This window comes from Strongylocentrotus purpuratus, unplaced genomic scaffold, assembly GCF_000002235.5.
Source record: "Strongylocentrotus purpuratus isolate Spur 01 unplaced genomic scaffold, Spur_5.0 spur5_scaffold_6, whole genome shotgun sequence".
Classification (NCBI taxonomy): Eukaryota; Metazoa; Echinodermata; class Echinoidea; order Camarodonta; family Strongylocentrotidae; genus Strongylocentrotus; species Strongylocentrotus purpuratus.
The window spans coordinates 4423986-4444162 of NW_022145612.1; the positions used below are offsets into that span (position 1 = coordinate 4423986).

Below are 20177 nucleotides of genomic sequence, written 5' to 3' on the forward strand. Positions count from 1 at the left end.
AAAATTGGCTTTAGACAAAAAAAGAACTAAAAATCAACAATACCCTTGGGATTGTGAGAGGAAGCATATTGATCTGACAGTTTACCTTATGATCCTATCACACTCACGCGCTACTTCCGTCAACAAGTGGACACTTCTGACGTATCGCTCTCTTCAAACTTGGGCTATACATATCTTAGCTATATATTTTGCAACAGATTTAGATGCATGATCATCCTCTGAAGGAATGACATTTTGGGGAGAAGAAAGTATTCAGGGAGGGTAACTCACAGTTAGAGAAATATATTGAATAAAAAAATAATTACATTTCCATTCTTTCTTTCAATCACACACTTCAGCCTAAATGAATTTTTCAAATTTCACGCTGCATACTGTTTGAACAAAGTGTGATAAACATGCTCTGCTCTACACTGATCTGTCAAAACAGATGTCTCAAGGCAAAGTACGCATGAGATCAAGATATTCTCTGATCAATGTCACAATCCTTTGTTCTTAGGATGTACAAGCAGGTGTTTTATAACAAAGCAACATCTTTGAAAAAAGATGTCATGGCAACTGTTTACAGTGTATCAAAAGATAAACTAACAAATGCGCCATTTATGTAGTTTTTATACAGAAGTCTGAAAACTTTGAAAAACTTTAAACATGCTTCTTGAAACCTACAACTGTGCTAAAGCCAACAAGACGTAAGTCTCAACAAGAGAGGTGAAAGGACCTCAAATCAGACAACAGCATCAAACTAACATCCATGTTGTTCCTTGCTCACAATTTTAAGAATTAAATTAGTTTCTGCTTACCTGCAGCTGCCATCGACCGAAGAACAGCGTCCGTCGTTCTGGCACTGGCACTGCAGATTGCAGTTGACTCCATAGGTTCCTGACATGCACTGCAGTTCACATTGGTCCCCTTGGAACCCCTCAGGGCATTGACACGTGCCATTGACAGGGTTACAGGAGGCACCATTGAAGCAGGTACAACGGCTCCTGCAATCCTGGCCATACCGGCCCCTGTGACAAGGCACAGCGCACACTTCACCCTACAGAGCAAACAGTTACAATTAATGTACACAGTAAGGAGATGATTGAATGTGTTACTCTACTTTAAAACTGGAGTACAGCTGTAACACTATCTCAGTTGAAAATGAATCAACCACAGCACATTTGGTATCAAAATGAAATACAAAAGTTTGAAATTCAATAAATCACAGAATACATGTAAATAATATGGAGCATAACTCTCACTTGTAAAAAAGATTCAACTAGATCACAGTATCAAAAATATATATATTTATCACGATGGAATAACAAGTTTAAAATTCATCTATTATACAAGTAATACAGGGTCTACACTACAATTCTTTTACTTGCTGTTTGTTCATATCTTTACTTATATTCTAACAGTTAACCAGAGTTGGTGAAGCTCTTGTTTTGATCAATTTAATTTCAGGCAATGCCAAAATCTACCCATGTACACAGATTTTTTACATGTACATATATATTATTTGTCTCTTTCAGCAGTACTAGTCCACTTTTATATCAATCCGATTACTGGGATTAACTAAATTAAAGACAAATCAGAACAAACAAGTTTATAAAATATGTCTCCAACATTATTTTGTAGGCCTCAAATCATTTATGTTCTACAGTTCTGGAGAAGAAAAGAAAAAAAATCTTCTTTCCATTTGAATGTTACACAATTAATTGGATACTCTACTCTTTATCATGATGCAACAAGGGACATAATGTAGACAAATATAAGAGCAGAAAAGGTCTCTCTTGTAATTAGGGACATACCGTGTTAAACATTAAACATTAAACATTGGTATATACTTTTCTTTCCCATGAAATTTCCTTAAATTATACTGCTAGATTTCTTCATACCTTCCATCCTGGTTTACATGTACATTTGCCTGTAGCTGGGTTGCAGACACCATTGTTCTGACATTGACATTGGTTGACACAGTTTGGTCCATGTGTACCCTGGGGACAATAATCATGGCACCTGCATCAATAGAAAAGGTTCAAATGCAAATCATTACCAGTGACATTTAGCCTGCAGAATCACATTATATACAAAGAAACTTTGTATAGTGTCTGGCTTCTGCAATATTCCAATAAATACATCTCTTGGTAAATATGCCAAACCAAGACTAAAACTCACCTTGTATAATTCTTCAGATTCGTTAATAATTGTGCAATGAGTGTAGAAGTCTAGCCCTTTTCCAAATTATCTAAGAATATTATCAGGCAAAATATGCAAACTTAATAGTATTTTTTGTTCCAAAATTCACACATAACTCCTTGCATATTATTACCACAATTTTGCATAATTTTGAACGAGGAAAAAAAAACGCAGACATGGGGAAAGCCTGTCATTATGATAAAGTCTAATAGATATTGACCTAGGTAAAAGATTTCCATGTTTAAAATAATAATCATGTTTGATCTTAAAAGATCTAAGTACATGACTTTGTTGTATTTTCACACTTTACATTTCAATTTCAATTTCATGTACATTGTAAATTCAATATTTAGTACTAAGTACTATTTAGTATATATTAAGTACTTGGATTGATACCATCATAATATTTACTTTTTGTACATCTGTTACACCTATTGTTCAGCATGTTAAAAAGTTTAAGGTTAAATGTTGGTGACTCAAATGCAACCACAAAAAAGTCTTTTACAATTCAGCTCTTTTTTTTTAATGGACAGAATAACATTGCGCAAGATAGTAACAAATCCCGGGGGATAGCAATTACCAGGCAAGACAGGAAATAGACACGGAAATTAAAGTTGTTTATATGCATAGCCTCATATAAACAGTTGAAAGTTTAAACTAAAACACACATATTACTTGTGTAATCAATATCATTTTATTGATACAAGTACTCATAGAATATCTGTCTGGTAAGAGCCTAAAGGGCGTTCAGTCTGTACTAAATGACAGGAGTTATCGCCCTTCTAGCTCCGAACAGATGATACATCTAAGCAAAATGTTAAATGTTAAGAATATATAGTGGGTACTTTTGCCTACTCCAAACTTTCACTTAAACAACAATGATCTTGTCTAGGAAATTTTCTAAGCAAACGATAAACTGTTATTACTATTTCGTTGAAAAGGAAAGTCTTATATCCTAGTAATTGATCACTTAGTTTAATTGATTCAAGAGCATATCACAGGTCAGATTTCATGTAACAATGGAAGAAAATTTCTAAACTATTAATGTGAAAGTAAAAAATAAGAAAGAAAAAAGTAAGAGTTTGCTCTTAGGATAGGAAGGAAGTTTCGGAAGGTGGATGCCACAAGTAGAAAAACTTCCACCACTTGAACATTTCCTGTATTACATGTAGGATTTAGTAAAGTATATACAGTTTGGCGTTGAAACAAAGGGAATCCCAAGAACAAATTTTGTATTTTTTGTGTGATTTTCCCCCCTGGAATGATAATGATAGACTCTTGATGAAGGGAATTACTGCAGATCATATTAATGTATTTCTTAAATGTTATATTAAGTATATTAAGTATATTAAGTATACTGTCCATTAACCCTAACCCTAAATGAATATTTGTGTGCTATACTTATATTTAAGAACGAAAAAAGTCTGCTTCCTGAAAACTTATCCGATATGTTTACAACAAACAGTACAATACATAACCATAATACTAGAAATAAGAAGAAATATCACCGATGGTGTGTTAATACAAATTTTGCATCATATTCTTGCAGACATCATGCACCTGAAATTTGGAACTTGCTTCCAACTAATATAACTTCTCATTTTACAACAGTTTTAAACGTAATCTCAAAAGTTTCTTGATTGCGCATGACTCTCACTGAATGTATTTATCTAGCTTGTTACCCCTCTCTCTTTCTCTCTCTCTCTCTCTCTCTCTCTCTCTCTCTTTCTTTCTTCCCCTTTGCTATCTTCTGACTTTTTCATCCTACCATGTTGTATATCATGTACTGGGTTTGTGCCGGTTGTTCTGAATGATACTATCCGAAACTTTACTTGCTACTTGTTTTCTTACTATGTTTATTATATCTAATTTGATAGGAAGCTGTCCAGACAAAACCTTTTCTTGGTTTTTTTTTACAGCTGGGCCTTATTCTGTTTTGTATTAATTCATTTCACATGTATATACTATCCCAATTTATGTATTATATTGTACATGAAATTGTATGTTTTTACTTTGTAAAAATGTTTTTAAAGATGGAATTCAATAAACTGAACTGAACTGAACTGATTTCATCTAAAATAACAATCACAAGATTTAACTATATTACGACCATACAACAAGTTTTCACCATTCCATTTTTTTTTAAAGGCAAAATGTGTGGTGGTGCCCCATATGAAGCACATGGAATAAGGCAATACTGAAGAACTTTTAAAAATTATTTCAAGTATCAGTAAAAATGCTTTACAAACAATATGTTTTGAATTATATCTTCATGTAGTAAAGCCTTACTAAGGACCTGTAATATACATGTATGTATTTGTATTAACCGTAACCGTGTGCATAAAGCTATGTTAAGGCGCTCAATCTTGTCTTGCATAGCTTTAATTTGAAAGGATCCTCAACAGAAGGTAGACTGATTTAATACATGATTCATCCCCTCCGACTGTCTATAGTCATTGAAGAGTTTTAGAACAAATGTGAGAAACAGGCTGAGATGAATGGAAACTTCAGACTCAATCGGCTTCTCTACCCCTTCCACTCTTCATATTAGAGTGAAATGCCATACAGACAGCCGCCAACTTAGAGATAAAAATATTCTGCCTCAAAGTAATTCATGTTTATTTGGAATTTAGGTATATGAGGCTTGAGGAACAGCGAACAGGTGACAAGATGATGTGTGAACTGAGCTGCAATGTGGAAGTGTCCTATTGCTCTAACTTCATTTAATTGCCATGATAACAGACATCCATACAAATGATAAAACAATCTGCGCATCAATTTGAGGATTAAAATCTTTTCAATAATCAATCTGTAAAGTTGAACCCTACTTGTAGATGATATTTACAAAGCTACATTAAATGCAGCACAAAGGCATGAACAAAACTGCTCCAAAATCTAAGTAGGGCATAGCTCTTAGATATATCTCACCAAGGTGTCTTTTAACTCACAAAGTTCATTTCATTTCCATAGGGATAGTGAGTGAGCCAACAATATTTCCTTCTTTGCGTAAGATTAGATAAGATTTCTAGGACTCGGAAAGAGGGGAAGGACATTTTGACACAAGAAGAATGCTTTGTTTCACTATTTCATAAATTGCTAGGGAAAGTGAATCATCACGTTGAAACAGAACAACCAAGGAAATTCATAAACTAAACAACTCCAGGGCAACATCAACATGGTACCATAAAACAATGTGTAAAGAAAGATTGATGGATAATAAATTTTAGTGCAGGAAATTATTCCCTCCCATTTGTGCACCTTTCACTTTTCTTTCATAGACCAGTCAGGTGCTCGGGGAAACCCAAGCTTCTGAGAGGGTTCTTGGAAGAAGTTTATAAAGTTAGAAGACAAACTTGGAACAATGGACTATACCCTGAGAAAATCGGGGATATCTAACAAAAATCACAAGATATCATGCTTAACTCTCGATCATCATGTGAAGCTTGATGAAACTAGGGAACATATATGAAATGTTTAAAAGTCACCTTTTGCAACAAACAGATCGTTTTAATATTTATCTTTTTATTCTTCAAAGATAAGCAGTTAGAAGAATTCCAATGAAGTATTTTTTTATGCTTATTCTACTGTATCATATACATTCAATATCAAATACGGTACATTCAAGAAGATTGCACAAATGATTGCACTTTTCTGATAGATAAGTTAGAATGGCATAATGTTAAAGATAATACAAAGTTTTGGGAAATTTTGAAAATTAGGTGGATAGTCATTCTATACAATTTTGATATATTTGGATGCCCCTTTGGATGTATTTTAAGCACTAGAAAATTTAGCCCCTAAAACACTTATGCTTTCGAGATAAATTGAATAGAAAAATTTACCAGTGCTCCCGGTAAATTTTGATGAATTTCAAAAAGCGCCTACAGCCGTACAAATGGTAGCTGCAACCATGAAAATCTCAGAAGATGTGGTTGTGATATATAATTTCTAAACGGGAATAGCTAATCGGTCGATTTTAGTCGAGAAACATTGTTTTATAGCTTAATTAATATATTGACCTTGAGAGGGAGCTATACAACATAAAGAGTTTATTATGTTATTTTCATAACTTTAGACTCGATTTCATCCGCGACAACGATCGCTGAATATTGTAGGATCGCATATGCTTCCAATATGTTAATTTGAACCAAATTCATGACTTCATACCAAAACTTTGTACTACCTGTAACTGGATTAACAATCATTTGATTTATCACATATAACATATATTTCACATTCCCATATGTTATATGATGTTTGAGAGTCTACTACATGATATGACATGTCCCTCATATATATATATGCCCCACATATGTTATGTCCTTGACTCATAGATCAAAGAATGTCACTGGTTTGGTACAGATATTTATCAAATTTCATGACAGGATGGCCATATGACCTGACACGACACAAAACTTTCACTTCATCAGCCTGGGAAAAACCATGGGGTTATGGAAAAACCCAGGATAAACCCAGGATAAACCCAGTTGTTGTGTAATATGAGTCCGCAAGGGAACTGGTCTCTGGCAACATGTTTCACAATACGCAGGTATGTACATATATGTCATGTCATCTGACCTAGCACAATATCTAGTATCTTCAGATGTTCACATCACAACACAAAGTAGCTTAAACCTAACATCTGTATAAAAATGAATGCAGAAAACTTCAGATTTTATTAATCTATATCCGGATAAATCTCTGATGTGAATATTGCACCCTCTTTGGTTTTAGTGTTCATTCAATACACATGAACTGTGTTTGTACATCAAAAGATCTCTCAAGAGCCCATGAGTTGAAAGCCCAAAGTAGTGACGATATTTGGACTAAAATTTATACTATCCCTATTCTTTTGCATAATGCTCCCTACATCTTAAAATCTTAACCATACCTGCAAACATCAGAACAATATCATATTTCAATATTAACAGGAATATAACCAAGGGGTGCAGAATGTGCCAGGCTTCCTTTATGTACCAGGTAATATCCCTTTAAGAAACCCCCCGAGTAACAATCAATTACAGAAGGAGAAATGGATACTGGCAGCGTTCCCAGGTAATTTCTTATAAAACCCCTCAGTACATGAAATTATGCTGTGCGAATTGTTATACATTCAATTGTCGTTCACGTTTAATTGTTGATGAAATATCAATTTAGCTTTTATGAACACTAATGAATCTTAACCCTGCATGGTGACACCCGTCCTGATTTAATTTCGAAGTAAAAAAACTGCTTTGAGGTATTGAAACACAAAAATCATGACAGTAACTGTGAATTCAAAAGGCGTGACCATCCATCATTGCAGCTATAAAAGTATCATAAGATTCGCATCAATATTCCTCCGATACCTGATATCATTTTTCTCCTTCAAGATGGTATTGTTTCTATGATGACCATGCAGTTATTGACATGTCATTTCCCAAGCACCACATTAAATGCAATAGTCAGGTTCACACCACAATCCATTTCAGTTTAATCAAAGTTATTAACCAAGAGTGTGATAACTATATGTATGAGCGCAGCAGGGGGACCTCACTTGAAGTCATGTGCCATGTTAGCTTGAGGTTACCCAACTTGTACGGCTAGTACTTTTTAACTTTGAATCCTCATTATTTTGGTCCCAGGTGAACCCTTATCGTGGTTTTAGTGGATCGTTGTTTGGTCCCATGTGAAGTTACCTATGTACGTCTCCTAATCAATGTTGACAAAATCATACAATCTCTGACTAATCTTTTTCAAATGTTACTCCTGAAGGGACCTATGTGAGTCATGATATTCTGCTGCATATCTAACAATCATGCGTTCATGATTTCTCCTCAAATTTCCTCTTCTCATTCATAACTAGAACCATGAATAAAGGTCTTACATGTACATGCAATGTTTTTGTTTCGGGTAATTCCTACTCTCTAGATTAAACTCTGTACCTCAACCCATTTCCTCCTGTAAAAGGAAGGAATTTTCCGATACAGATTTAGGGCATGTACCAATATGCAAATCATATGAAGGCAATGTCTATTTCAATTGCTTGATGAAAAACTTATGACACTTTAAAATATATATATATATATATCTGTTATAACATGTAAATTTGTTATTTTTTTTGTATTTCATCATGCAAATGTTGTTTTTATTATTATTATTTGTCCATGATGAAATAAGCTCAAAATTCAACGGCTATAATTAATTGCTCAGGAATGAGACAGAGAAATTACCAATTAGGAGGAAAATTAAATGGGGTCCAAGGGGGCTATGCCACTTTACGGGGTTAGGGTAAGGAAAGAAGAAAAAAAATTGGTCTTGAAATCTCGATAATCTGCGAAAATCCACCGATCAGCCGAGGAATCTCATCCCTGATTGCTTGATGTGAAATATTCCACCATTAATAGCAACTTTGGTTCATTTGAAATTTTGTGGTGAATCTATAACATTCCCTGTATAGAGTTTCATTGTACCATCATATTCTATTCCTAGGTTAAAAGCCTCCACCCAAAAGTGAACTCTGCTGCTTACGTCACTCTCTATACACCACCCACTGTTCAACCCAAAGACACTTTTCCTCATATTACCCTTCCAAAAACTGATGCATCCACAGCTCTGTCTGGAAGGCCATTTCCTGGCAACATTTTGCCCAAATTGGCAAAAATCTAAATCGAGCATCCTTTACCTCAAAACCAGGCGTTATACGTGACTAGGATGTATATGTGAACATAAGAAGGTTAGAGGCAGACAATGATGCAGACATTGGCGGAGCATGGACTCCATAAAGCTCTTTCACATACTGGAAGCTAAACAAATGGAACTGATAGTGATCCTTCGCATATGAAACTAAAATGATTTGTTTGTACGGATCATTTTACATGGTGCTCCTGCCATGTATCGCCTGTTAGAGGATGATGTGAATTAGAATTTGTAGATTTCTTTTTCGCACATCTATCCCCTCACTAGGTTAAATTTTACCTTTCTCCTTATTTTTCTTTCATCAATTTTCATCTACATAAAAAATTCCATCTAAATCAATGTACATTATGAAGAAAATGACACTGACATGTTTATGTTCATAGTAACTATACTTTCTTTAGAAGAAGACTATATTTAGGAGTCAGCTTCTTGGTACATATGATCTAACACGTTTCATCTGGATGTGGGTCAAATGTGATGGTGACAGATGCAAATGAAAATATCCTCTGCAGCATGCCCTTTTAGGAAAATAGCAACATCCCATTGCATTCATTTAGTTTAAAATTATGGTAGCAGTTACAGTTGATTGCCAATATTTCACTAATTGACCGAGATACACAACTAAATGATCTGCTTGTCACCTCATAATCTGCTTGTCACAATATTACAAGCTGCATCTGTCCTATTCATATGTTTCATGTTTCACCTGCCATTTATATGACAGTCTAGACAACAAAAATATACATTTACTTCTGAAAAATGTAAGTAGAAAGATTATCCCTTCAAGAGTGACTGTTGAATCAAACCAACAGTTGTGTATTTTTGGAAAGAAGTTTCTTTTAAATGATTCATAACTGCAAAAATGGGTCATCTGATATTGTATTTTCATATGGAAAAATTGGCAGAATTCCAATCTAGGAATGAGTATCAAATAATACTAAATAATCAAGTTCACCTTTTGGGGCATCACATAATACCTAATGCCAATGATAATCTCAAAAGTTAGAACAAGCCAATAGAGTAAGGGGCCTAGTTTGTATAGAGGATGCTCACATATCAGAGACATAGTTCATGCTGTCAAACTTCTACACTCATCTAGAATTCTGGGGTTAAAGGCCTGTTTTCATTATCCCCAGCAACATACCCAGTATAATGCTGATCCAGAAAAATAAATCTAATCACAACTAGCTCAAACTAATTAGCAGTAAAGACACAAATATAGAATATTTCAAATTTTGTGCCTAAAATATCTTCAAGCTATCAATCCGAACTTGAGCTTGTTCATCAAAAAGCCCACTATTTGGCCAATTTACAGACAAATAGCTTGATCTAATTTGAAGTGACGACAAATCTCAAGCAAACTAGGGCTTGTTCATGAAATAGACTGCAGGTTTTGCTCAAATTGGGCTATCAATGATGAAACTTCTTCCTCTCCAAAAGACTACAGTCCCTTCTGTGTAACGGTTCTAGCCCATGAACAGAGTATTTTTCCCTGAACCCCAGCTTGCATCAAGAGGGGAGAGGCGCACTAGCTTACACACAACACAGCAACAATCATTTCTGTCTGCCATGCGTGGGATTTGAACCCACGCATATGACAATAACCATATTGAGAGTCAGACAAGCATTCAATCGCCTCCTCAAAACCGTAACTTTAAAATCTATTTTCTCAAGAACCACTGATCAGTCAAATATCTCAACTAGAGCTTGTTTAGGCTAATGGAAAAGCACCCATCAAGAACTCCATGGCTATACATGGCTGGGTAAACTAGTCAGTTGCTGTCTGCCATCCATTATGGTTAGGAAATGTCCCCTGATTGATAATAGAGCACATCAGTCTCATAAGGCCGGGCTAGCTGTGTGTAATGCTTTATTACTGTCTCCCAGGGGCCTCTAGAGAGAGGCCAAGGTGGAAGCTCGAGACACATATCATTTTCAAATTTATATAAACAGTAAAAAATTGCAATATAAACAAAATTATTACAGAAAATATTAGCCTCATTTCTAAAACTCTTTGTTTGTTTGTTTAGTCATATCTTTTATATCAGAGTGAATTTGACTATTTACTTTAGACATACTACAAATGGCTATGTCAGTGTTTTACACTGATTTCTCACAATTTTTTGTTCTTTAAAAATATATTTTGGAATACTTGTGGATACAATCAACCAGAGCATGGAAATCTTTCCTGATATGTACTGTATACATGTATGTCGTTCAGAGACATTTTCAAACACAATTAAAAGTTTTCTTAAGAAGTGGTCCATTTATTAATTAAAAAATTACTTATTGCTTCGTTGTCTATAAATCTCCATGGAGACAGAAGGACTAAGTACAATCAGTTTAACTGCTTGTGAAGAAATTATTCCTAAACTTGTCATACCTTGCGATCAATGCAAATTATAACCCTGACTACCAAAAGATCAAACGAAAATAGATCAATCTCATGAAACAAAATATAAATGCGTAAGTATATGCTAGACATAAAATATGAAATTTGTTAATAGATGTACTTACAGAGGCAGTCGATATCCAGGAGGGCAAGAGCATGCACCTGTTACAGAGTCACATCTACCCCCGTTCTCACACTGACACTGCAAGAGGCACCCTGGGCCATAGGTGTTAGCTGGACATGGGTCAGAACAGCTAGGACCTACAAGTGGGAATAAGATGATGATAAGCACTTCTACAAAATCATGTATGCAAATCAAATTAATGGACATATATATATGTATCTGTTTGAACATGCAACAGAAGTGTCAGCTGAAGTTTGGTATAAAGACCACAGCATCACCTTAGTATTACTGTATGATACCTCCAGAACCAGAATAATAAAATAATTGAAATTAGATGAGATATAATATTTTACAAAATATATATTCTTCCTAACTGCTGTCCTGAGCTGTCAAATTGTAATTTTAGGATACTGTAAGCCTTCCAGTTAGAGAAAAGGCCTGATCTGCAGCAGATCATTGAGACAACATACAGGTGGCACAAGCAGCAAATATCTGTAAGCAAAATAAACATATCTTTCCTACTGCAAGGCTTAAGTAACATGCAATTTTTAAAAGAACGTTGGGGACTTCAGTTGGATACAATAATCCATATTTAAAATGCCATATCTAGTCCTCTTGTATTAAATTTCCAATTTTAGTTCACAGTTATAGTCAAATCATAAGGTTTGCAATGGTCATCAGCCCAGTGTCAGTCTACAACGGAAGTAAACTCATTACAAAACAATATACATGTACCAGTACCTGCTAAAATCTTATGATTCATATTTAAATTAAATTTCACTCAATTGGATGGAGCTTCATCACCACTGTCACCATCTCATTAACATTCAACATAGAGCAATTTATTAATAATGCATTCTCATTGCATGCATGCTATACTCTGGGGAGTGCTCTATTATTAATGACGGTAATTTAGTTTGAAAAGCCCAGTAGGACCTGGTTGCATCAAATGAGACGTACTGAACTTGAGGTGTGAGGTGTGAGGCTCACCCCTGGTGGGCTGGCAGACACGTAGTATCTGAGGAATAACCTAAATAACCTTTGATATAAGCGCTACTTAACAATGGCATATTATTATTATTATTAAATTTCATGTTTTCTTTAGTGTCAGCAATATTTTGAGAGCCAGTTTATGTAATAAAATCATTTATGACTGTGTGTACACAGTGTAAGTATTGCCTTCTTTTTTTGCATTTGCCAAACTCCATTCTTATTAGAGCATTTAACTTCAATTTACTCAAGTAATACTCTGCACAATTTGATTTTTAAATATAGTTATGATTAAAAAAGAAATATACACAGTATGCATCAATAGTAACTATTAGTTTAAGGTCATTGTTATTTCTGATTGTTTCTAAATGGGTTACCTGAGAATCCTGCTTGACAGGAACAGCTTCCGTCCATAGGGTCACATGATGCTCCGTTAGAGCACCCACAAAGATTAAGACAGTTACTGCCCCACCTCTGATCTGGGCAAGCTGGTAAAAGATAAAACAATAAGATGTTCTTACAATGGGCAGAACAATTGAAAATTGAGATATTAATAGAGTTAGATTACTGCTGATATGATTAATATTGACCCAACAAACTTTTATCTCGGTACAATTTCTTCTTTTTTATTCATTTTCATTTTCATCAAGTAACATGAGGAAATTACAACAAATTTTGTTAAAGTCAGTTTGATGCACTGATACAAATGAAAGTAGGGAAACAGTGAGAAAGAAACAGAGAAAATTCCCCAAAATTAAGAAAAAGATTAAGAAAAAGATAGAGAGGAGAATCTATATGGTTTGATTATTTTAAAAGTGCATGCAATATTTAAAAAATGCATTGAAGGTGTACATTGTACACATACTTTATGACACAAGAAGATCTCTACTATCTTTGTCTACATCATGGCCATTAGCATCCATATTTGGTCAATTATATTTCAGCCTATGTAGATAAAGATGGTTATTGCCTGACCCATATCTGAAAACACTGATATAAATAAATAAAGGGATCCGGTATCAGATAAGCAAAATAAACAGCATCTTAAAACTATGTCAGGTCACCGGAAAACCTTTCACTGCAGGAATGACCATCACGTGTATAAAAAAAAAAACATGTATAAGAACGTTTTACTGTCCAAAAAAAATATGCCCAATTTCTGTATTTTCAAGGTTAACCAAAAACAATGATTCACTCCGAGTGATCACTGATTTAAACAAAAAACTCTGATAGAATTGCCTGAATAGAAACTTTCACAATTTTTTTGTATGATTGAACATGAAGGCTTTGAATTGTGGTTAACAAATTCTAATACAGGAATAACAAGAACACTCTTTTGCCTTATCTAAAAAAAAGTGGTGCTTTATATTTTCCTTTATTTAGATTTCAAATAAGGTAGCCTACATGTAGCTTCTGTATGTAGGCTCAGTGAGAAAATAAAAACTTAGTGGGTGACCATCCTTGAAGTTCCTTAATGCCATCTACAGTAGGTGTATGTCACACAAGGGAAATTAATAAATCCATGTTAGTCGTATGGCATTGACACTAATTTTGGTGGATTGTCAAGTTTATGATGAAACAAGCTTAGCAGAGTCAGGCACATTTTCATAAAATCCTATCCATTGTGTGATTCATTTGTCTATTTTCATCCCATCTAATCTCTAAGCCTACCCTCTCCCACCAGCTTAAATCACCGTTTGTTGGCACGTTTGTTGGCTGTGTCTCATGTTCTAGCAGTGAACCACCATGTACAGTCACAGATCACGCTATGAATCATAATGAGTTTTACATATCATACACAATGTCAATGTAGTACATATCAAGTATGCAGGGCTTGAAACTAATAGATGCATGGTAAATATGGGCCCCTAAATTTCTTCTCCAGACCCTAAAATTTCACATTTTTAACAGGACCAATATGCAAACCCTACAAAATTCAATACAGACCCATAGTGACAAAAATTAAGTCTGTAGCCTAGATATATTGTCATGCGGCTGACAAAACTGCATTAGCACGCATGCATGCCATACAGAATTTGTTTGGTAAATCACTTAGCGCTTTTTATCATACAATTTTTCAACATGACTGAATTTCTCCACTTATGGATTAAAGAAGTATAAATGCATGGTAACTACCGCCACGTACAGTACTTTGATTAGTTTCATTCAAAATAAGTTAACATACATCTACCATGTCAGTCAACTATTGTGTCAAGGAACTACATGTATGATACCATCAACCACTAAAGCCAGGAATATAAACAATTAACATCAAAATGAATTTATATTTAGAACACTTTGGTTCAATGACCAAAATTTCATCAGTATGTTTTGTCTTTTTATTAACCCTCGATTCATCCTGTTAATTAATTCTGATTCATTTGCCTCTACTGCATTTACCACTTTCTCAGAATCCTGAGATGAATTTTTAAAACACTCTCCCCTATAGTCAAATTTGTTTTCTATAAAGGTCATGAAATATATAAGAAATTCCACCCTTGAAGCAATAACATCTGGGCATGTACCTCAAATATTTATCAATTTTCCACTACATGTGTCTTAGTATTGATATTCATCTTATTTGACAAAGTTTTTAAAGTCTATACACAATTTTAAGATCTTTGTCAATTTTAATATTGGAATATTTTAGCAGAAAGAGTACCTGAATAATATGTTCTGTCCAATTCAAATTCTTCAAATATTTGTATTACAGAAACTGTATAATTCAACAACCGTACAAAAAATGTGTGTATAACTGTAGATATTATCTTTCTGAATTGGTTGATGCCTAACCCATCCTTCCAATTACTTCCAACCTACGCAAATAACCACATACATACACAAATTCAAGTCATGTCCATATTTGGGGAAAACAGGTTTTCATATGGTGAAAATTCTTTAATGCAGATGGCCAATTTGACTCTTCACTTTCACTTCTCCACTTGTCTGCATGTTCATGTATGACCCTGATCATCAATGCAGGATGACAAAGTCAAACTCTCTTGAAAATTAAGGCCTATAGTCTCGCCTAACTGAAACAGACAACTATTCTTGAAGACTTGTGCTAATATCAAATATCTAAGACACAAGTTTGGGGTTATCTTTATAACCAATAAACAGAAAGAAAACTGTACTTTCTCTCCAAAAAAAATTAGAAAGGCTTTGGTTATTTTACACATGTCTTCCCCAAAATGCACTCAAAAGATAAAGAAATATACAAGATTCAAATTTCTCATTTAACATAGTTAAAAGATGATATCATGTGCTGAGGCTTTCTTATATGTTAAGCTGTTCGATATGAATTAATTTTGATAGTTTCAACCACTTTTATTTTTTACTAATGAAAAGTTGAATACTAGGGCCTACCGTTAATCTAGTTTTTTTCAGTTAGATGGGACTAGACCCTAAGACTAACGCATCATTTCTTTTGACTCATCTCTTGTCAAAATATGATTGATGACTTTGGAGTCTGGTGAGGCAGAATATATGATGACCAGATTGTATTATTAATGGTCCCAAGAAAATATCTTCCCCATGAATATCACACATTCCTTCACTCTTGCTAACCATATCATCCTCTTTAGGTGGATCAGTTTGGATAACTTGGATTTAGCTCTCAGATTTGGGTGCTATTGGCTCACTGATTGACCAATCTAGGCCTACAGATCGAGTGTTGAAATATTACTTTATTAACCCAAGAAAGAATAAACAAGTATTAAAACAGAGTAATTTTCATAAAGACAACACAAATAATACAAAACAAATCGTTAAGTGTTGGAAAATTGACACTGAAAGTAATAAGTAAAATATCAGACTCTTTCTGAATATGTAGAAATTTCCTACATAAAAACACTATCAACAACAGTTTCTGTTCCAGTACAGTATAACAGATCTCTCCAACAATACCTCCTCCTATTAAACAGGTCTGTCTTACTGCATGCAACACTACATGTCTGTCATGGTTACACATAATATTGATGAAAGGTTGCGAGGTGTATAGACATGGGGTGTTTGAATGTTGTTATGATTGCCTACATGCAGTAACCCCTTAAAGCACCTCATCACAAATGTAATTACAAAGTGACTGTCTATTTCTGAGATAAGGTGAAATGAAATTTTAAAATGTCATATTCTAACATTAAAATGAACATAACAAATGAAAAAAACTAATGTCTAATGTTTTTGTTATTTTGTATCTTTTTCCTTTCGCTTTTTATACTCGTACACAGGTCTAGTCTACTCAAGTACTAATTCAGTAATCCCACAACTTGGTCAATATATGTCACCTTTAAATTATCAAAGGGATAATCAGTCTAAACTTGACTTTAGACCAAGCTTTCAAAAAACACAGCATCAAGTTTAAGTTTTAGCAGATGGGCCTTAGGGTATTACTTTAACAGTCACTATGAAAGCAATAAATAGATAATGAGTGACCTTTAAATTTGTTTTCTTTGACCTTTAAATTTTTTTTCTAGATAGATATTCAGTACAAGAAGATATACATGTAGAAGGTACCCTCAAGCCTGCTTCATAGTTGATACACTTCCAAACAGCAACAAAAACACTTGATAGTACATGTAGGATTTCATACAGAGGTAAGATTTGCTGGAGATAAGATAGATCTGATTTAATTAATGAGAGATTTTCCCCTTGTACATTCATGGGATTCAATTTTTCACATGACATGTACTTTTTTCTTCCCATTTTAACACAAGTCTCTTTAAACATCAATACAATACAGTATGCGTAAATATGGTATTCGCCATCTGCCTGGTTTATATCATTAGTTTTTTTCTTTTTCTATGATCTCACAATAGACAACTTACACATTTTACATACTCTAAACAAAATAACCCAAATAAAAAAGAGCTTTCTGAATGGATTTTGAAAACGTATTTTGCTGATATACAGTGTACTTACTACTTTCACATGTATCTCCCCTGTATCCAGCCCCACATGTGCAGACCTCTGGAGCAGAACATGTGCCATGGACACAAGGATTGGAACAAATGGCTGGAAAAAAACATTGAGTAACCAAGATAAAGGTCTTTATACAAACAATAGAGATTCATTTCAAATTTGATTTGATTTATACATTTCTACATCTCAAAGAAATAATATGGAAAAGAGAGCAACAGAATATCAGAAAGTTCTTCACTAATATGATAGATTTGGGGAGTAAAGAGAGAGCAATTGTCATTGTCTGTGCATGCATGCAATGATTATACAATTACATTTTCTTTATGGTTAATGGTGAAACAATCAAATATCTTTATGTAATCTTAAATCTCCAGCTATTGTGTATCTTACATCAGCTGATGAAGAGTTCTGGCAGAATACATTTTAATTACTGAACATATGAAATTGTAGGATATAACTTTCAACCCCTTTGAATTACAAACCCATTTCCTAAACCATTAAAACTAAAATGGAAAAAATTGCAATGTCATGACTTTCACGCTATTATGAATAGTGTCAAAAATCCTTTTTATTGATTGATTACATTTCCTCAAGATTTCTTTAAGGAAATATAGGGTTGAATTACTCTCAATTAGAGATCACTCCAACCTTTGGGAGTACACAGCCATTCAGGAAATTATACTTCTAACAATATTATCTGAGTAGAACATTAAAAGAAATAAACCTGACCTTTCCATGATGTCAATAAGAGTTATTGATGTCACATATCTGGTTACTTTCCTTCTTTACAAATATCTTATTACATAAACACCAAGGAATACAATGGCCTTGGAATGCCTTGTCAAGACCATATCATTTTTATTTAGGAATATATGAAGGCAAAGTACTGTTGATTGTCATATTGACATGAGGATGTAATTTGACATTCTTTTATCTTGAATAGCTAGCAAATTATGAGTATCAATTCAGCATGTAAACATGGCAATTTAATCTTATTATCACTATGTGCAACTCAATACAAAACAGCACTTGTACTTTACATTTCGAACTTCAATTGAACAGGACAATATCTCTATTAAAAAAATAACCTTTGGTTTAAAACTTAAATTTTTTAACAACTGTTGTTTTAGGTTTTTATTGGCGCATATTATTCATTTGTGAATATTTATGCCTTGTCCATGCATGTAGTAGTCTGACTTACAGACCCAAAGTTACATGATTTTTAAGACTTAGAAATATATCCTATTACATGTAGCTGAATCCTTGAAAAAATTAATGAATTTTTTATCCAGAGAATAATTATATCAGGAGATGACTATTTCATTCAAGGCTGTTCAACAAAGATTTGATTTTTTTATCGCAGCGAGCGTCTGGGTATCGATGTCTGCACTCTGCAGACTATTTGTGGTGTCTTTAAAAAGACGTGGACCATCTCCGATGGTGAAAATAAATGAATAATTCCCGAGTCGCTTGCACAGTCATGCTAATACTGCCCTTCTTGTGAATTGGAAAGCATCAAAGTCAATGAAAAGGTGATTCTGTTTAGTACCATATGGCATAAGTCTTTTAATCCATTTTTTTCTTCATGAAAATGAAAAATCTCTTAATATAACTATTGACTAGTTGTAGTGATACAAGATATAAACTTCAACCTGTAGACATAAATCAACATATTCTATTTATTGATGGAAAAAAGGCTTGCATCATACCGGATAACTGCATAGAATTGACCAAAACTTAGGATGCAGATGTGCATACATGTACATGTAACTCAAGAAGAGAAAAAAGAGCCCTGGAGAAATAAATCATACTAAAAAGCAAGGGTTTATCATGTTCTATTTAAGGAATAATCATTAACTGGCTCCTCTCTCAGTTTTTTCAAATTTTGCCTCAAGAAATCTGTGGCTACTGAAATTTTAATTTTGTAAAGCTCTTGTATGACTAATAGCATGATACCCCCAAACCATCCTACATGTAGGTAGGTATGTTAATTCTTGAATAGAAGGCTCGACTCACGTATGCACATATTGTCTGTCTGATGGTACCCACTACAGCACAGTCTCAGCTTGCGATAGCGAGTCCTCACTTCTTGACGATACCGAACCCTGTACCTCGTCCTGTGAAACAAAAAGACATGAGGTTAACATTCATGTTTACAATCATTAATATGTATATAATTTTTCTTCTTTTTTGTCACAAATACTGCTATTGCATAGCTTTGGTACACAAGTTAGAAAATGTGGATGTTCCTTTTTTTTCCTTTTTCTTTCTTTCTTTCTTTCAGCTTTTCAAGTCAAGAATCTTTCAAATTCTGAATTTTGATGACGCTTTAATTATTTGTTTATTGGAGAATTCTTGAAATATATATAACAAAGTCCTAGATCTGCACCTGTTCACAAATGTACATATTGTTGATAATCATTCTTTGCAGGCATTTCACATGTTCTGTTATTTCTCAATATAAAAACATTATATCTGGAAATGTAGGCTTCTTCCCTCAAATACTGTCACAATAAACACATCAAACACAAGCAGACTGTGAACCAATACACACAACTCTACTAAGGGCAGGTCATGTTAAAAGTCTGTCCCAAGAGTCTTATGACAAATTTTCCATCTCATTTTATACTAATCTTCAACTTGTATTGCTAAACTGGAAGTGCCTGAGTATCAGAATTTTTATCATCTACAGATGCAAAATACTGTAGCCTCTGTATTATCTTTTACAGTTTTAATCATATGATCTCCTTGGTAATAATTTAATCACATATCACATTGCGTTATTATTTTCAAAAGCACTCTCAATAGGCTTTCATGGATAATTCTATTTTTTTTGTAACACTTTCAGAGATTTTAACCACATAAAACAGACCTACAACGCACAGGAACATA

General features: G+C 34.0%; 1 protein-coding gene across 2 annotated transcripts in view; it reads right to left on the reverse strand.

The window, feature by feature from the left end:
• Positions 1-20177, reverse strand: part of LOC100894133 (multiple epidermal growth factor-like domains protein 11) — a 54028-nt gene that overhangs the window by 23386 nt on the left and 10465 nt on the right. For both annotated transcript variants that reach the window (XM_030972358.1, XM_030972359.1), the window contains exons 4-9: positions 19302-19402; positions 17286-17378; positions 12743-12853; positions 11377-11512; positions 1881-2001; positions 798-1036 (exon numbers count right to left, since the gene is read on the reverse strand). In XM_030972358.1, the coding sequence (XP_030828218.1) occupies positions 798-1036; positions 1881-2001; positions 11377-11512; positions 12743-12853; positions 17286-17378; positions 19302-19402 (801 nt within the window). The remainder of the gene's footprint in view (positions 1-797; positions 1037-1880; positions 2002-11376; positions 11513-12742; positions 12854-17285; positions 17379-19301; positions 19403-20177) is intronic.